Source organism: Molossus molossus, unplaced genomic scaffold (genome assembly GCF_014108415.1).
Source record: "Molossus molossus isolate mMolMol1 unplaced genomic scaffold, mMolMol1.p scaffold_m16_p_1, whole genome shotgun sequence".
Lineage (NCBI taxonomy): Eukaryota > Metazoa > Chordata > Mammalia > Chiroptera > Molossidae > Molossus > Molossus molossus.
In genome coordinates this window covers 182,033,195-182,052,896 of record NW_023425344.1, presented here as the reverse complement: position 1 = coordinate 182,052,896, position 19,702 = coordinate 182,033,195, and the positions used below count along the sequence as shown (strand labels likewise).

Here is a 19,702-nt window from a genome sequence, read left to right as displayed (position 1 = left end):
AGAAACATCAGCATGAGAGAGACACATCAATTGGTTGCTTCCCGCACCACCTGGACCAGGGCCAGGGACTGAATCACAACCGAGGTACGTGCCCTTGACTGGAATCGAACCTGTGACTCTGGTCCTCGTGCCGATGCTCTAATCACTGAGCCAAACCGGCCAGGGCTCTGCTTCCTTTTTGTACTACTTCTTCTCCTATTTCTTTTGGTCAGTTTGGCTCTTTATACTTTCCCATTTCAAAGTCCAGAGAAAAGGATGGGGAGAAGGGACATTGGACTGGGAGTTAGGGGATGTGCCATAATAAATAATAATGTGATAGAAGTTATGAAGTATATATATGATTGTTCTACTTTTGCTCATTGTGTGGTTACCGATGGTAAACATATAGATAACCTGAGTAATGGGGTTTGGGGTGCCCAGACAGGTGTTTTCTAGTTACTGAGGAATAGGGACTTTTTACTTTTAAAAAATAACTTCTCAGAAATTGCTATTCTGTGAGACTAAGGATTGTGTTTGATCTCAGTAAACATTAAAAAACATACTGACCAACCAAATGAGTTAATACTAAAGACAATATCCTTGAATATTCTGCAGGCTCGACATCTTATTGAAGAGCAGAATGTTATTTCTGTCATTACTGAAACTCTGCTAGAAGTTTTGCCCGAGTACTTGGATAGGAACAACAAATTCAACTTCCAGGGTTATAGCCAGGACAAATTGGGAAGAGTATATGCTGTAATATGTGATCTAAAGTAAGTTGTTCAAGTGAAAAGGTGAGGGTACTTATTAAACACAGTGTTCTTATTTGTTTTGTCTTGTAAATAAACCTCGGATGCTTTTGGTTATCTAGGATTCATTTTATAATGATGAGAAGTATAAAGAACTTTTACTGTCCTATGTTAATAAATGTTTTAAGTAAAGACTTCTTACAGAATTAAAACCAGATCTATAAAGACGGTACTGAGGAGGACCCTGTCACAGCATCTTAGGGTCACTAAATGAATCTTCATCATAATTATTATGCCGTCCACGCAGTTCCACTCATGTACTTTGGTTCTGTCACTCTTGTAAAGTCTCTTTGGGCATAGTTTCAGAAGATCTAATTGATGTAAATTTCTTTTTAACTCCCTTTTTCATACATGTAAAAGTTATTGACATTCATCAGTAGTTTCTTAAGTTTTTCTCCTTGAAGAAAGTGGAGAGTTTCCTTTTAAACTAAAGTGAGAAACACATGATAGATCTTGGGATTGTTGGACCTAAAAGGAAATTTATTTTTGAAGTGGTGACTTTTATAAGGGTTATGATAGCAGCTATTCAATAAATCATAAACTTCACAATATTATTTTCTTTTAAGAATATATTAAGACAAAATATATTTCACTTGTTTTGCTATTTTAAGTGAAGAGTCCTGCCCAGCTGGTGTGGCTCACTGGATTGAGCATTGTCCCATGCACCAAGAGGTCACCGGTTTGATTCCTGTTCAGGGCACATGCCCGAGTTTCAGGCTCGAGCCCCAGTAGGGGGCATGCAGATGGCAGCCAAATGATGTTTCTCTCTCATTGATGTTTCTATATCTCTTTCCTTTTCCCTTCCTCTCTCTTTAAAAATTCAATAAAAACAAACTTGAAAGAAAGAAATAAAATGAAGGGTTCCAAGCTATAATTATTTCTAGTTGCTAGGGGGATAAAATCAAATTTTGTCCCATTTTTCTAGTGACCATGTAGGTTATAGAGAGTTGGAAACAAATAGGCTTTCAAACCAATGTAGAAATAGTTGTTTAAAAAATACATTTGACAGATTTCTGGAAGTATGCATTGGATCCTTGATATTACTGAGGAAAATGCTTACAAGACCTTTTCCTCAATTTTTAAATATGATTATGACATACAGAATTTTCTTTAAAGTTCAATAAATCACTCTGGCCAGTTTGGCTCAGCGGTTAGAGCATCAGCTCGCGGACCAGAGAATCCTGAGTGTGGTTCCCACTAAGGGCAGGTACTTTGGTTGCAGTTTGTCCCCAGCCCTGGTTGGGGTCGTGTGGGTGGCAACCAGTCAATATGTCTATCTCACATCGATATTTCTTTCTCTCCGTCTCTCCTCCCGCTCTATCTGAAGATAAATGCAAAAATGTCCTTAGGTGAGGATAAAAAAAAAAAAAAGTTCATTAAATCATTATCACATCTTCAGTACAAGTAGAAATGGTGGAAGAATTCAGTAGTGAATCACCTTTACCAACTATGATTCACAAATTATGCATAAATTATGTTATGCAAAACAAACAAAAAATGCACAAAAATTCCAATGGCAGTGCTAAAAGTTATCAGTATTAAATCAGAATATTTGTCATTCTTTGGTTTATTGTACAGGAAAAATCCCTTTACTGTGGCTCTCATTACTATGAAGTACTTTGTAACTGAGTTATTTTTATATCCAGACAAGAGATTCATAATCACATCATTGTCTTATGTTTTATTTTATTTTGTGGATTTCTGCCTATAGTTATTCTCTATGGTGAATAATTTAGAGTCAGCACATTTCTACATACTGACCCATATGGTAAAACCTTAGAGATCCTGGTTTGGAAGGTAACTTTTAAAGTTTTCCCACTCTTCTGATGCTTACAACTTCTCTCCTACATCCTTATCTAAATAGAGACATCTCTGATGATAAAAAGAAGGGAAATGAACATATTTTGAGCACCTGTTCAACAGATACTGTGCTAGGCTTCTCATGTAACTCACTCTCACAAGGGTCCTCTGTTCTTTTTTAGTGATTATTATGTGCTAAGGAGCTTAACTTATTTCACCTTATTTTATTCTTGCAACATCCTCATAAGATAGGTGATATAATCTATATTTGTAGACCTTGGATCTGAGTCTAGTACTATTTATCTATAAAACTCAAGTTTTTTCACTGCATCATTTAGTTTCACAAAATAAACATCAATGAAACCTTCGAAATCTAGCCTAAAACATCTGTCAGATTTACCCTTCATTTACCAAATAATTATTGAGCCTCATTTTCTCAGTCATAAGTGGTAGAAATTTTGCAGTTATATCTTACTTTTACACTTTCCCTATATACTTACTTATTCATCACTTATTCCTGAAACCGGCTTTTAAATCAGATAGAAATAACCACAAATACTTAATGTCTTTTAATTGTTTCCAGAATAAAGTCTGAATTCTAGAATTTCTAGCTCTCCATAGTCTCACCATCTATGCTACTTACCTGACTGTAGCTCAGTATTTAATGTCTGTTGGTACTAGTAGAAGCTCTATTAAGTCTGCCTTAGACAATTTTCATTCTTTCAACCAGTACATCCCAACCTTTGAGTAGCCCCTTTTAAAATTTTATTATTTTATATTTAACTATCTTTTTGTAGCTTTCGTTTTATAGATCTGTTTCCCTTTGTCCATTCAGAACAGCTTTAATTCTCATTTAACTTGAAGATAGCAGGCATATATATCTGCCAAGTCTTCACTAGGTTGAGTTGCATTAGTTTCTTCAACCATACTCATTTCATATTTATTATTATTTTCTTTTTATTGATTTTAGAGAGAGAGGAAAGGAGAGGGAGAGAAAGATAGACACACTGAGCCCTGGCCGGTTTTGTTCAGTGGTTAGAGCATCGGCCTGCGGTCCTGAGAGACCTGGGTTCAGTTCTCTCAGCACACGTTCCTTGGTTGCAGTTTGTCCCCGACCCTAGTTTGGTCGTGCGGGAGGCAGCCATTCTATGTGTCCCTTTTACGTCAATGTTTCTCCCTCTCCCGCTTCCGCTCCCACTCCCTCTCCCTCTCCCTCTCCCGTCCTCTCTCCCTCCTACTCTATCTGAACAAAAAAATGGAAAAATGTCCTCGGGTGAGGATTTAAAAAAAAGAAACACCGATGAGAGAGAACATCGATTAGCCGCCTCCTGCATGCCCCCCACTGAGGATTTGGTCCACAACCTGGGCATGTGCCCTGATGGGGAATCAACTGGCAACCTCTTGGTGCATGGGTCAATGCTCAACCAGTGAGCCACACTGGCTGGGCCTCATTTCATATTTAAAATTCTAAATCATTGTCCTCCTCTACTGAACTTGTTTTAGTTGAACAGATACCATTTTTGTTAATTGTCAAGAAATGAACACAGTACTCTGAGGTTTGTCTAGTAGAAGGAAGGGGTTATTATACTGTGATCATTTAAAATAATAAACCTCTATTAATTTGGTTTCATTTCTCACTCAGTCTATGGAAGGTATCTGTTGGGATACTTTGTTTCTGTGTTGCTAATCACTGTGAAAATGAAACTTGGAAAAAGAGATGCAGTTGAACTTTGGTTTTATTAAGTGAATATTATCCTTTTGTTACTCTAACCTGTTCCTATTTCTGACAAAGATAGTAGACTCTCAAACCAAATCAACCCCTTACTCTCCCATCCTGCCCTTGCTTTTCTTCTTTTCCTTCCACTGCTTTTGCCACCTATTTTTTCTACAGACTCCTTTTCCTTTCCTTCATTATTTTTTCCTCTCTTCTTATCCTTCACATCTTTTCTGTTTGTTAGATCTGCTACAGTGATCAGGCATGAACTATGTGAGGTTACTAAAAACTAGAAATATAAATTTTCTAGAACAGTACTTCTCAAATTTTAGTGTAATGCAAATCATCTGGGGAGCTTGTTAAAATGCAGGTTTTTGTTCAGTAGGTCTGACTAAAGCTTAAGAGTCTGCTTTCCTAAAGAATACCCAAATAATGCTGATGCTTTTGGTTAGTGTACTTTGAGTAACAGTCTAGAAGACAAGCAAACTTTGATGCCATTTGTTCATTGTGACAACTTTTAAACTTTAGTATTTACCTTTACTTTAAAAGAAAGATTTAGATCCCTGGCTGGTTTGGCTCAGTGGTTAGATTGTCGGCCTGTGGACCAGAGTCACAGGTTTAATTCCAGTCAAGGGCATGTACCTAGGTTGTGCCCCCAGCCCTGGTTGGGGTCGTGCAGGAGGCAACCGGTCAATATGTTGTGTCTCTCCCTCCCTCCCTCCCACTCTGTCTGAAGGCAAATGGGGGAAAAATCCTCAGGTGAGGATTTAAAAAAAAAGATTTAGAAAGGGAATTTGTGTATTTCTTTTTTTTTTATCTTCATCCAAGGACATTTTTCCATTTTTGTTCAGATAGAGTGGAAGGGGGAGAGGGAGGGAGGGGGAGAGAGAGAGAGAGAGAGAGAGAGAAGCATTGACATGAAAGGGACACCTCGAGTGGCTGCCTCCCACACGACCCCAACCAGGCGACACCAACCAGGGCTGGGGACGAATCCCAACTGAGGTATGTGCCCTTGGCCGGAATCAAACCTGCAATTCATTGGTCCACGGGCCCTCGCTCTAACAGGCGAATTCATGTATTTTGAAGTTATTTATTTGATAAGGGCCTAATGACATATTTTTTTTAATTTATTTTTTTAATCCTCACCCGAGGACATTTTTGCATTTATCTTCAAATAGAGTAGGAGAGAGGGAGGTGGGAAGAGAGAGAGAGAAACATCGATGTGAGAGAGACACATCGACTGGTTGCCATCCACACAATCCCAACCGGGGCCGGGGATAAACTGCAACCGAGTTACATGCCCTTAGCAGGAACCGAACCCGGGACTCTCTGGTCCACAGGCCGACACTAACCGCTGAGCTAAACTGGCCAGGGCCCTAATGATATTTTTAATATACTTTCAACATTACATTAGTATCTATATTATATTGGATATTTAAAAAAGGAAAATGAAACTATAATTCTTACTATCTTTACAAATTTAAAAACAAAACATTTTTTCTGTCTTTGTTGCTTTGTCTTTTTATGTTCCTATTTCCTTTGTATTTATTTTGCTTTGTTTACTTTTAGTACTTAACATTGGATTGCAGTGTCCAGTCAGTATATGTATCTCTTTTCCCCACTATCTTTAGGAACTCAAGGACAGGGTGTCTTGTACATGTTTATGTTCTTAATGCCTGGTATTTATCAGGAATTGATTTGGATTGGCTGAGTGCAAAATAATTTTTATAATTGTTAGAGTCCTTCCTGAGAAGTCATTTCAAGATAAACATTGTTTTTATTAGATATGAAACCAGTTCAAATCTCCTGATCTGCCCCCTCCCCCACTGTAGTATATTTATTGTACTGAAATCAGGTAGCAGGAATAAATAGCTCTGGAGAACCAGGGCAGATGTTCACAAATTTTTAGTCATTACACACTGAGCATCAACAACTAAGTTATATCGTTTTAGAACAAAGTATTATATTTGTGTGTGCATGCGTGCGTGTGTGTGTGTGGCAAATTTTCTGTAATTCTCATGACTTTTTGTCATTGGGGAAGAAAAGGGTGGAATTTTAGTACACAATAAGTATTTTATAGTTTTTAAAATATTCTGACATAGTTTGCACAAACAGCATGCATTCTACACATGCAGTGTTGACATGCATTTTGAGGCTGAAGGCGATTTCATTTGGCCTTTTGGATGAAGAGTATAAAGAGTCTTAGAAGATCTGTACTATAGTTATCCAACTGTGATAGGCTAGGTTGCTTCGGGTTAATTTAATCAGAACTAACTTCTGAGTGGAGAAGTCGGACTTAGCTTTGACATCTGCCTCTTGTGGAGCATTCACATTTTGCTGGTATATACCTCTGCCCAGAGCTTCTAATTGTAAGAATTTACAATACATAATTTTGATGACTCAACACTGTTTATAGCCCTGAGTACCTTAAACTATCTCAAAATGGGGAAGTGAAATATTTCTTTGTCTCTTAAAATTATAGGTATATCCTTATCAGCAAGCCCACGGTATGGACAGAAAGATTAAGAATACAGTTCCTTGAAGGTTTTCGATCTTTTTTGAAGATTCTTACCTGTATGCAGGTATGATATAGTTCTGTACATCAGTAAAATATATTTATTTTAAAAAATATAACCCATCTTTAATTTTTTTAAAGCAAATTTTGGTGTTTTTTTTTTTAAAGGAAGAATATATCTAGCAAAGTAGAAATAAAATTTAAACATTGCCTCATGATCCTGCTTTAATAGATCTTTCTATACTTTAGTTAACTTCTATTATTGCTGTTAATGTTACTGAATTTTTACCATGTGATACTGTAGTAAGCACTTTAAATGCATTATATGTTTTGAGCCTCATAGCAACCTTACGAGGTACTTATTATCCCCCTTTTTTATAGATAAGGAAATTGAAACTTAGAAATAATTTGATCAGGCTCACACACCTAGAAAGTGACAGAACTGGAATTTGAACCCATGCATTCTGACCTAATATAACAGCCGTATTAAAAAACTATGCATAACAAACCTCAGAGAGATAGGTAGTAGTTGGGGGTGGGGAGATAAGCCAAAGAACTTACATGCGTATATGCACAACCAGTGGACACAAACATTAGTTTGGTGAAAGCAGGACGGGGGTGGGAGAAGAAAGGAGAGGGTCAATGGGGGAGGGGGGAAGAGGGACATTTGTAATACTTTCAACAGTTAAAAAAAAACTATGCATATATGAATATGAATCCTGATAATTTTATATTTTGCTTGTAGAGGAGCAAAAAAGAGAGCCCATATATATATAACCACTCTTCTTTCAGGGAATGGAAGAAATCAGAAGACAGGTTGGACAGCACATAGAAGTGGATCCTGACTGGGAGGCTGCCATTGCTATACAAATGCAATTGAAGAATATTTTACTCATGTTCCAAGAGTGGTGTGCTTGTGATGTAAGTAAAGTTATTAGTAGGAACAGTGTTTAAGTGCTCTAGTGGTTATTATAATGTTTTATGTTGAAACTTCCTTAATGTAAAGTTTTATTATTTAAGTAGTTTCTTACATATTTGAATTTGTCTTATTAAATATAGGAGGAAAATTCAGTTTTTCACAATTAGAAAATGTTTTCTATGATAGTTTTATTTACCTTAGGAATAGTGGGGTTTAAAAAAATACAACAACACACATGTATTTATTTATTTATTTCCTTGGACATAAATGTAAATAATATCACAATTGGGACCACATAACATAGACTTTTAAATATTCCAACAATGGAGAAGGATAGCTATTCATTCAGTTAAGTGCTTCATTACATGTGTTAAACCATTAAGAAAATTAATTTCAAAATATAGGACTAATATATTTCCTTAAGCAATAATTTTAGATTATAACCCTCTTTAAATAACAATCCTGCCCCAGATTCTGTTTTTGGGAATAAGATTTCATTTATTTCTGTTCTGAGAAAATTGACATCTGAACCAAATTCTTTCATTTTCTTCTGTTTCTTTCTACCTCTCACCACAGTCTGTCCACTGACTAAGTTTCTTTGTATCTTCACTGTTGGTCTCTTTCTTATCTCTTTCCAAAACTAATGTCTCTACCTAGGCTGTTTGTCCCAACCTATGTTACTCCTTAGTTGTCTCCTCTGGTATTTCCCATTGTTTTGTTCATGTGCCTATAAACACATAGGATTCCCCTATCCTTAAAAATAACAAGAGTAGCCCTGGCCGGTTTGGCTCAGCGGTTAGAGCGTTGGCCTGCAGTACGGAGAGACCGGGGTTCGGTTCCCGCTAAGGGAATGTACCTCGGTTGCAGTTTGTCCCCGGCCCTGGTTGGTCGTGTGGGTGGCAGCCACTCGATGTGTCCCTTTCACATCGATGTTTCTCTCTCTCTCTCTCTTCCTCTCTCTCCCTCCCACTCTATCTGTACAAAAAATGGAAAAATGTCCTCGGGTGAGGATAAAAATAAATAAATAACAAGAGTAAAAGTCCTCTTACTTGTCTTTGCTACCTCTGTAAACTGCATTCTTGCCCTTTTTTTTCTCTTCTGCTCCACCACCAGCAATTAGTGACAGTCATTCTCACAGACACAAAATACCTTAATCTAGCACAGTAGCTTTATAGAATAAAGACAGGAAATACTGTCCAGCAACATCACAGCACGCATATTTGGCTCCTCTCAGTCTTATGGAAGGCATGCATAATTCTTGGAGATGAGCTCAACCTGTCTATTTTTCATCTTGACATCTGCCAAACCTTCTGAAGTCACTTGTGTCTACTATTGTTGCTCTTTCGCTTCTAACACCTCTTTAGAGTCTGGCTTCTGCCCTTACCAATTCACAGGAACTGCTCTTTGAAAAAATTTCAAAGGACCTATTTAGTAGCCAAATTCAGAGGTCTTTTCTAAGTTCCCGTCTTTCTTAAAATGTCTATAGCATTGTATTCTGTTGAGTACCTTAACCTTTTTGAAACTTTCTTTCCCTCTAATTTTTGCAAACTTTCATTATCCTAATAATTCTGTTGATTACCCATTTCAATTAGTGATTGCCTTTTTTCTCAAATTTCTTCTGCCTACTAAATGAGACATTTTCCAATAGTCTCTTTTGATTTCTACCACCACAATTAAAGCTTCATAGAGATGACTCCCCCAAGTTGTAATATCACTTCTGTTTGTGTGCTAGACATTCCTGCTTAGATCTTACACTTATATTTCAAATTCAGAATATAATAAATTGAGTTGTCATCATTTCCTTTTACTTACAATTACATGTTCTCTTCTTGACTAATCTTGTTCTATTAATGACACTGATTCATACATTCGTTCTTACAGGAAATCTCAGAGCCACTGCATTCTCTCTGTTAAATTATTAACAGGTTTTTGATGGGAAAAAAAGTTGTGTTCACATAAGATTGTGAAATGCTAGGATGAACAAATTCAAACAGGATTTTTTTCAAACTTTAAAAAATGTTTTATTGATTTTTAGAGAGGGGGAGATCTAGCCTGTCACCTGGGCATGTGCCCTTAATTGGGAATCAACTGGCAACCTCTTGGTTCACAGTATGACACTCAACCAACTGAGCCACACTGACCAGGGCCATTAGTTGATTCTTGTATATGACCTCTGACCAGGGATCAGACCCACAACCTTGGCATATTGGGATGATGCTCTAACCAACTGAGCTACCTGGTCAGGGCCTGAACTTCTTTTTTTTTTTTTAATTAAAAAAAATTTCTTTATTGATTTTAGAGAGGAAAGGAGAGGGAAAGATAGAAACATCGATGAGAGAGAATGCGATTGGCCACCTCTTGAATGCCTCCCACTATGGATTTGGTCCACAACCTGGGCATGTGCCCTGACCAGGAATCTAACCGGAGACTTGGTGCATGGTTCGATGCTCAACCACTGAGCCTCACCAGCCAGGCAGGGCCTGAACTTCTTAAAGTTTTTAATTAATGTGCTAATTTCTAAGAGGGATAATCTCAAAATTTATTTTATCATACTATTCATTTTTCAAGATAGAATCAGTATGAGAAAGTCTTTAAAAAAAGTAACTTTTGGCCCTGGCTGGTTTTGTTCAGTGTTTAGAGAGTCGGCCCACGGACCAGAGAGTCCTGGGTTCAGTTCCCACTAAGGGCACGAAACCTCGGTTGTAGTTTATCCCTGGCCCGGTTGGGGTCGTTTTGGTGGCAACCACTCGATGTGTCTCTTTCACATCAGTGTTTCTCTCTCTCTCCCTCCCACTCTATCTGAAGATAAATGCAAAACTGTCCTCAGGTGAGTATTAAAAAAAAAAGTAACCTTTGGCCCTGACCAGTTTTGTTCAGCGGTTCAGTTAGAGCTTTGGCCTGTGGACCAAGAGTCTCAGGTTTGATTCCAGTCAAGGCACATACCTCAGATGCAGTTTGTCCCTGGCCCTGGTAGGTCGTGCGGTTGGCAACGAGTCAATTTGGCTCTATCACATTGATGTTTCTCTCTATCTCTCTCTCCCTCCCTTTTTCCTACTCTATTTGATAATAAGTAGAAAAATATTCTCTGGTGAGGAATAAAAAAAGAAAAGTAACTTTTGACTTGTCTCTCCCTACTAAACACACCCAGATTTGAATCTTCCTAATCTTAAATTTATTTTATAATCCTAACTTATTATAGGTTCATTCTTTTTTGCCCTGACTGCCCCACTCTAGTTGAGACCCTTATCTCTTTACCCTTAGACTTTGTGGTAATCTTTCTATTGGATTCCTTGGTTCCTAACATTACTCTCTTTATTCTACTGACAACTATTAATTATTGAAGCAGTGAGTTTCCTATATTATTATACTTCAGACACAAATGAATGTACTCACATGTCGATGCCAACGTATATTTCCAGTTTAATTGCTCATTAATTCCATCCATAATAAACCCTTTGATTTTTCTAGTTTTTATTTCTCTCTTCTGCCTGAACAGGAGGTATACTTCTCCTTATTTATCGTTATTTATTCTGTATCTCTGCTTACAATGAATGCCATTGTTTTCTCATCTTTTCTCCATAAGTAAATTCTGCATATTCTTTAGACCCCACTCAAAAGTTGCTTTCACAATATGTCTTCCTAATTGTGATTCTTTTTTTTTTTTTTTTTGTCCTCTCAGTGTAATTAGTTTCAATCATTTACATGGTACTTCAATTTTTTACTTTGATTCTCATTGCATGTGTGTGCCTCTGTCTGTCTTATATTTCATACTGGTTTGCAGATCCTATGAAGGTAGCTCTGGTAATACATAGAACAATTTTGTGCTTGTATTTAGTAAATATTTATTGAATAATGTGGTAAAGTAGATAATTTGCCAATTTACTTGCATTTTTCTTTTAGGAAGAACTCTTACTAGTGGCTTATAAAGAATGTCACAAAGCTGTGATGAGGTGTAGTACAAGTTTTATGTGTAGCAACAAGACAGTAGTACAATTGTGTGGTCATACTTTGGAAACTAAGTCCTACAGAGTATCTGAAGATCTCATAAGCATACATCTTCCACTCTCTAGGACTCTTGCTGGTGAGTGTTTGTTTTTTGCATGTTTCTATTAGCTTTGTTTCCTAGGTATTCAGAGTAGTAGAAACATTTCTATTTTTGTTCTATACTTTGTAGTGATGTACTTAGATCAGATGTTGCATTTAAGATCTGTCACTGTTCTTTAAAGAGCTGTCACTGAACAACGAAGGATGCTTATGTTCTGGGCCTTTTGTGATCTTGGTCAACTAATGGACCCTATACTATACACTTAAGGACTAACTTGTTAACTCATCTTCCATCCAGATTTCAGTATAGTAAAATCTTGTTGCTGGTTTTTAACCTCTTTTCTGCCTAATTGCACAAGTGTGTGGTTGGTGTCACTGTTTTCTTTCACCAGTGAAAGAAAAAGATCATAGATATTGTTTATTCATTCTTTGATTTGCATTGTCATGTAAACTAGCCCTGTCAGGTTTTATTTTTTTAACAATTTTAAGAAGTGTACATATTTTTAAAAATATTTTTTATTGATTTTTTTAGAGAGAGAGAAACATCGATCAGCTGCCTTCTACATTCCCCCACTGGGGATCAAGCTCACAACCCAGGCATATGCCCTGACTAGGAATCGAACTGGGACCTCTAAATTCATGGGATGATGCTCAGTCCACTGAGCCACACTGGCTAGGCAGAAGTGTACATTTTTTTTCTTTATTGATTTTAGAGAGTGAGGAAGGGAGAGGTAGAGAGAAATAGAAATATTAGTGAAAGAGAACATCGATTGGCCGTCTCCTGCACGCCCCCCACTGGGGATTTGGTCCACAACTTGGGCATGTGCCCTGACTGGAAATTGAACTGGTGATCTCTTGATGCATGGGTCAACACTCAACCACTGAGCCACACTGGCCAGGCAGAAGTGTACATTTTTAATGGTAGTAAAATATACATAACATAAAATTTACCATTTTAACTATTTTAAGTGTTCAGTTCTGTGACATTAAGTACTTTGTTTTGTGTAGCATCACCAACATCCATCCAACTTTAGATTTTTTTTCATCTTCCCAAACTCAAATTCTGTACCCATTCAACATAACTCCTCCTTCCCCACTCCCTGCAGTCCTCGGAAACCACAATTCTACTTTGTGTCTCTATGACTTGACTACTCTAGGTACCTCATGTAAGTGAAATCATACACATATCCTTTTATGACTGGCTTATTTCACTTAGCAAAATGTCCTCAAAGTTTATCTCTGTGGTAGCATATATCAGAATTTTCTTTCTTTCTGAACTTAAGTAATATTCTGTAATATGTATATATCACATTTTGTTTATCCATTTATCCATCAATGGATGCTTCTGTTGTTTTCACCTTTTGGCCATTGTGAATAATGTTGGTATGAACATGAATGTACAAATATCTGTCTGAGTCCTGTTGTCAATTCTTTGGGATATATACCTATAAGTGGAATTGCTGGATTTTAAGGTAATTCTCTTTTTTAATTTTTTGAGGAACTGCCATATTGTTTTTCATGCCAGCTGCACCATTTTACATTCCTGTCAACAATGGACAAAGATTCTAGTTTCTTCACATCTTCATCAACACTTATTTTCTGTTTTGTCTTGTTTTGTTTTTCTTCAGTCTTCAACTGAGGATATTTTTTTAATGATTTTTTACATAGAGTGGAAGGGAGGAAGTGAGAGAGAAAGAGGGGAACATCAGTGTGAAAAAGATACACATCAATTGGTTGCCTCTCACATGGCTCTGACAGGGGTCGAAGATCAAACCTGCAACCCAGGTACATGCCTTTGACCAGGAATCAAATCCCTGACCCTTCAGTCTGTGGACCAATGCTCTAACTACTGAGCCAAACCAGCCAGGGCTTGTTGGTCTTTTTAATAGCCATCCTAATGAGTATGAAATGATATCTCATTGTGGTTTTGATTTACATTTCTCTGTGATTTATGATATTGAGCATCTTTTCCTGTGCTTATTGGCCATGTGTATATCTTCTTTGGAGAAATGTCTGTTCAAATCCTTGGTCTATTTTTTTAATCAGATCTTTTGTTGTTGGGTTGTTGGAGTTGTTTATATATTCTGGATGTTGACTGCTTATTAGATACATGATTTGCGAATATTTTTTTCCATTCTGTGGATTGCCTTTTTAAAACTCTGTTGATAGTATCCTTTGATGCATAAAAGGTTTTAAGTTTTATGTAGTAATTTATTTTTCCTTTGGTTGCCTATGCTTTTGGTGTCATAGTCAAGAAATTATTGCCGAATCCAATGTCATGAAGCCTTTTGTCTATGTTTTCTTCTAAGAGTTTTATAATTTTAACTCTTAAGTTTAGGCTTTTGATTCATTTTTAGTTATTTTTTTTTTGTGTGTGTGTATAGTGGACATGTCATTTTATGTCACTTCTACTTTTATAAAAAGAAATACTTAGATGAGTTTTTGGTCTTTTGGTGCTTGGCTAAGTGCAAAATAAGTGTATCTTGAGAAGCAGCATATTATTTTTATATGATATATAAGCATACCTTGCATAGTGTAGGATCTTAAATATATTAGTAACACTTTAAAAATTAGAAATTCAAGTTTACGTTCTGAGATGTCATTTCTAAACTTAGTAAGTGTATATTTAAATCTCACAAGTTTCTAAACTTGAGTTAACTAAGAAACAAATTTAACTCGGTTTATCACTTTTTCATTTTCCTTCTTTTTTTTTTTTTAACCTTTAGGTCTTCATGTGCGTTTAAGCAGGCTGGGTGCTGTTGCAAGACTGCATGAATTTGTGCCTTTTGTAAGTGACTGTATTAAGTGTTGATTTGCTGATACGTATTCTATTCTGAACACCTTGTTGATAAGTGGGAAGAAAAATAATATTCTGAAACACATGAATAATTCCCATTTAGTAATTTTATATCTATATACAGTACATTGAAATCTGAATTATAGGGGAATTGGAGTCATCTAGTTCAAGCCCTTCCATTTTACAGATGAGAATACTGAGGAATATATACTGCCATAACTTTGAGACACATCCAAGCCTTCTGAGAAATAATGAAATTGTCCTCACTCTGTTTCAGGAGGACTTTCAAGTAGAGGCTCTAGTGGAATATCCTTTGCGTTGTCTTGTATTAGTTGCCCAGGTTGTTGCTGAGATGTGGAGAAGAAATGGGCTCTCTCTCATTAGCCAGGTATGGGAAGGCTGATTATTCACATTTATGAATGTGTTCATTTTCTGATTTTTTAAAAACATAGTTTTACTTTGTGTCCCTGGATTTTGCTGAGTATTTGCTTTCTGTTTTCTTGTATAAAGTCAGAAATGAAAGTTATAGTGACCCATGTCTCTTGAGTGGTTAGATTAGGTGAGAGGCAGTGGTACCACTGGAAACCTGCCCATTAACCTAAGTCTTTTCTGAAAATTACCTTACTTGGGGACTGGTAGCCTTCCTACCACCTATCTTAGTTGAAGCCCACCTTATAATTTTTCTTTCTGTTTTAGAGCAAATAAAGAGAAGGGCGTTTCCTAGAAGGTGGGGAAATAGAAATTGTAAATATACCACTTGAGAGGGAAATGGTGTTATGATTGATTGTAGAAATTGGTTTACTTTTATTGAAGTGGGTATTTAAAACTTAGGGGAAATAATTTTTTTGCTATACATGTTGAGAGTAATAACTAATATAGAGCATTTTTAACTCTGAAGTATTCTCATGCCACATTTTCTCAAACTTTATCCTCACAAATCCCTTCAAATGATTTGTAGATTTAAAACTCATTTTTTGCCGCTAAGAAGTTCTTGGGGTTTCTATTTAGAGAAAGTTTTATGAATAGTTTTTGTTGAGAATTCTGTTTGAGATAAAAATCATTCTTGTAGCTTTTATATCTACTTTTTATTTTATTTTATAGGTATTTTATTACCAGGATGTTAAGTGCAGAGAAGAAATGTATGATAAAGATATCATTATGCTTCAGGTACCTATTGAAATTCCTTCTGATATTTATGTCTTAAACTTTCTTCTTAGATTTCTTGTAATAAGAGAAATTGTAATTTTAAACTTTTTTTATATATTTAAATTTTTCTCACTGTTAAAATATGATTTCATAGAAATGGAAGGGACTACTACATTTTCTTCTGCAGACTTACTTATAATTTTTCTGACTGTACTAACTGGGGACAAAATGTTTCCCATTCAGTACATAAGAACTGTGACTCTGTGTGTGTTTCACAGATTGGTGCATCTTTAATGGATCCCAATAAGTTCTTACTGCTAGTACTTCAGAGGTATGAACTTGCTGATGCTTTTAACAAGACGATATCCACAAAAGACCAGGTAAGCAACAGAAACTGAGATGTGAATTAATTTCAAATAATATGTTATTGTTAACAATTTTAATCATATTCAATATTTTTATTCTTTATATCTGCAAAAAATTACATACATTTAACATGCATATATATCTACATATACATACATGTACTCTTAGATATACATCCATATGTACTCTTTTTACTACATGAAAGTTAGAATATATAGATTTTTAAAAAATGAAGAAAAATACATGAAATATTGCCTCCTAGAAATCGTCACTATGAAAGTCTTGGTGTTTTGTTTGTTTTTAAAGCAAAAATTGGATTATTTTGTATATGCTGGTTTGTAATTTGCTTTCTGTGCTTAATAAAATATTGTGATAAGTTTTTCTTGTCACTAAGTAAATATACAACGACATCATTTTCTTACATTATCATTTTTAATGGCTATATAGTATTGCACTATATGAATGCATTATACTTTAGTCCAGCAATTTTCAGTTTGTATGCCACAAAAATTTTTAAAACATGCAATACCTGACGAGTCAGAGGCACTGACCTCTTTTCTCTTAGATTTTCAAATAAAAAAATAACAATAGCCAACGCAACAGTAGCCATCTGGTATAAATGACCTGGTTTTTGTTTGTTTATTTTATTTGATTTTTAGAGACAGAGGAAGGGAGAGGGAGAGAGAGCTAGAAACATCAATGAGAGAGAACGATTGGCCACCTCCTGCATGCCCCCACACTGGGGATTGGACCCACAATCTGGGCATGTGCCCTGACCAGGAATTGAACCAGAGACCTCTTGGTGCATGGGTCGATGCTCAACCACTGAGCCACACCAGCCAGGCTGAATGACCTGTCTTGAACCATAAATATATAGGTTTTATAACACAATTGCATCTTATTGGTCACATCACATAATAAAGTTGCATCTGATTGGTTAATTCTTGGTACAAGAAATCCTTATATTACAAGTATAGGCACCTGATTATTTTTAAAGAAATTGCTTTGGAGCAAAAAAAACATAGGTAGTTACTTTTTTTTTTTTTTGTAAATCCTGCAAAATTATACCTATTTTTGTCAGATCAGCAAAAAATTTATTTTTGGTGTGCCACAGAATTTTAATTTGTGTGTGCTGTGCAATGAAAAAGGTTCAAAATTGCTGCTTTAGTTCCTTATTGCTGAAAAGAGCTTTTAGATTTTTAGTCTTAAAAACATCTCTGAATCCTCAAGGTTTAAACACTTGCCTAATTATTTTAAGATAAATTCTTTGAAGTGGATTTGCTGGACAAAACAGTGTGCTTTTCCTCTTTTTAAAAATTTTTATTTATTGATTTTACAAAGAGAGGAAGGGGAAGAGAGGAGAGAGAATTGATTTGTTCCACTTATTTATGCATTCACTGGTTGGTTCTTTTAAAAAATATACTTTTAATGATTAAGAGAGAGTAAAGGAGAGGGAGAGAGAGAGAGAAGCATCAGTGTGAAAGAGAAACATCTAACAGTTGCCTCCTATATGCACCCCAAGCAGGGATTAGACCTGCAATCTGGGCACGTGCCCTGACCAGGAATCCAACCAGCAACCTTTTGGTGCACAGGACGACACTCCAGCCAACTGAGCCACTCTGTCAGGGCACTGGTTGATTCTTATACAAGATTCTTACATGTGCCCTGACTGGAGATCAAACCCACAACCTTGGTGTATCGGAACGATGCTCTAACCAGCTGAGCTTACCTGGTCAGGGCTAGTGTGCTTTCTCTTTTCTTTTTTTAAAAATATTAATTGATTTTTATTTATCTTTTTTTAGAGAGAGAGGAAGGGAGAGAGAGATAGCAACATTGATGAGAGAGATACATCCATCGGCTGCCTCCTGCACGCCCTCTATTGGGGATCGAGCCCGCAACCGGGCTTGTGCCCTGACCAAGAATTGAATAGGGATCTCTCTGTCCTGGGGATGACATTCAATTCACTAAACCACATCCGCTGGGCTAGTGTACTTTTTTGTTAAGACTCTAAATATGTATTGTCAGGTTGCTTTCAGAAAAGTTACTTTGATTTAAGCTTTCTGTAGCAATATATATATATATATATATATATCTGTAATGGCACTGTTTTGTTTGCTTTTGCCTTACTAGATTGTATTTATTGTAGCATATATTTAGATGATGAATTACCTTTTAATACCGCAATGCACATAATTTGGCATCCACCAAAAACAAGCTGCCAAACAGCCTAAAATATGAGCTTCCTTTGGAAAATGAAAAACAAGAACAACAATTAAAAAAAGAGAAAACCTATGTGTAGTGAATAAATGTAAATATAAAAAAATGATATCACAAAATTACATACTTAAATTATATATAAATAAAGTTAGAATTGATGAAACAGTAATTGGTCCCTTTTTAGCAATAATTCCAATTGACCTTTGTGGGCCAAGAGACCATACTGAGTATAATGTAGGTACTGAAGCAAATAGAAAATAAATTTACACAATTTTTGTTAATGAAATTAAAAATATAATAATAATAACTGGCCTGGCCAGTGTGGCTCAGTGGTTGAGCATCGACCCATGCACCAAGAGGTTGCCAGTTTAATTCTCAGCCAGGGCATATACCCAGGTTGTGGGCCAAATCCCCAGTTGGGGGCATGCAGGAGGCGGCCAGTCGATGATCTCTCTCATCAATGTTTCTATCTCTCTCTCCCTCTCTCTCTTTTCCTCTCTCTCTCTCTCTCTCTAATTTCAATAAAGAAAAAAATAACAGTAATAACTGAGTTTAAGTTTTTGTAATACAAGTCTACTAATGAAAAGAATGATTTTGTTGTTATAGCATGTTACTTAATTGAGGCTCAATGCTAGTGTTTCCTGTCATCCAGTTGATTGCACATGTTTTCTGTAAAAATTATTGCTAGCTACTGGGGCCATATATAAACAGCCTTTTGGCTGTATTTTATCCACTGGCTATAGATGCTGATCACTGGGTTAGATACTTGTGAGAAGACCAGCCCATAAAAGAGCAAGTAATAGATAACCAGTAACATCCTTTGGTTACTACTTTGCATGTGTTGTTGTGACTGGGTTCTGGTACTGGGATAGATGGCACTGGTATTTTTAATCTTTGTTGATCTGATAGGTGAAAGATGGTGTTTCATTTTCATTTGTAGTTCTTTAATTATCAGTGATGTTGACCATGTTTTCATGATAACTGGCTTTTCTTTTCCCCTTTTGTAGTGAATAATCCATTCCTGTTCTTTGCCTTTTTTCTATTTTTGTAGAACTTTCTTATTTAATAAGGATATTTATTTATTGTATTTGTTACGTTTTTCACAGTTTATAATTTGTCTTGTGAAGTGTTGTCACATCTTCATTGTTTTAGTATTTGTACTGGCTACTTTGAATTTATGAGTCACATTATTTTATTCTTTTTTCAAATTAGAAGTTACTTGTAAAGGGCTATGAATAGGATATAAAATACAAAGCTAATTTTTAGTCATGTTTTGTACTTGGTGAAAATATATATTTAATTTACAACAGAACTTAATTAGAGGTGTATTAGGGAAGGTACTCTCACCATAATTATTTGGTATCTGTTTGAAGCCACTGCCTCACCTACCCAGGCA

The 19,702-nt window shown here is 36.1% G+C and overlaps 1 protein-coding gene across 11 annotated transcripts in view; it reads left to right on the top strand.

Moving 5' to 3' along the window:
• Positions 1-19,702, top strand: part of UBR1 (ubiquitin protein ligase E3 component n-recognin 1) — a 143,599-nt gene that overhangs the window by 35,535 nt on the left and 88,362 nt on the right. For 7 of the 11 annotated variants that reach the window (XM_036245932.1, XM_036245900.1, XM_036245916.1 and 4 more), the window contains 8 exons: positions 595-752; positions 6,785-6,884; positions 7,610-7,738; positions 11,637-11,817; positions 14,507-14,568; positions 14,855-14,965; positions 15,679-15,744; positions 16,002-16,103. In XM_036245932.1, the coding sequence (XP_036101825.1) occupies positions 595-752; positions 6,785-6,884; positions 7,610-7,738; positions 11,637-11,817; positions 14,507-14,568; positions 14,855-14,965; positions 15,679-15,744; positions 16,002-16,103 (909 nt within the window). The remainder of the gene's footprint in view (positions 1-594; positions 753-6,784; positions 6,885-7,609; positions 7,739-11,636; positions 11,818-14,506; positions 14,569-14,854; positions 14,966-15,678; positions 15,745-16,001; positions 16,104-19,702) is intronic. The other 4 variants (XM_036245928.1, XM_036245936.1, XM_036245927.1 and 1 more) reach the window with 4 other exon arrangements.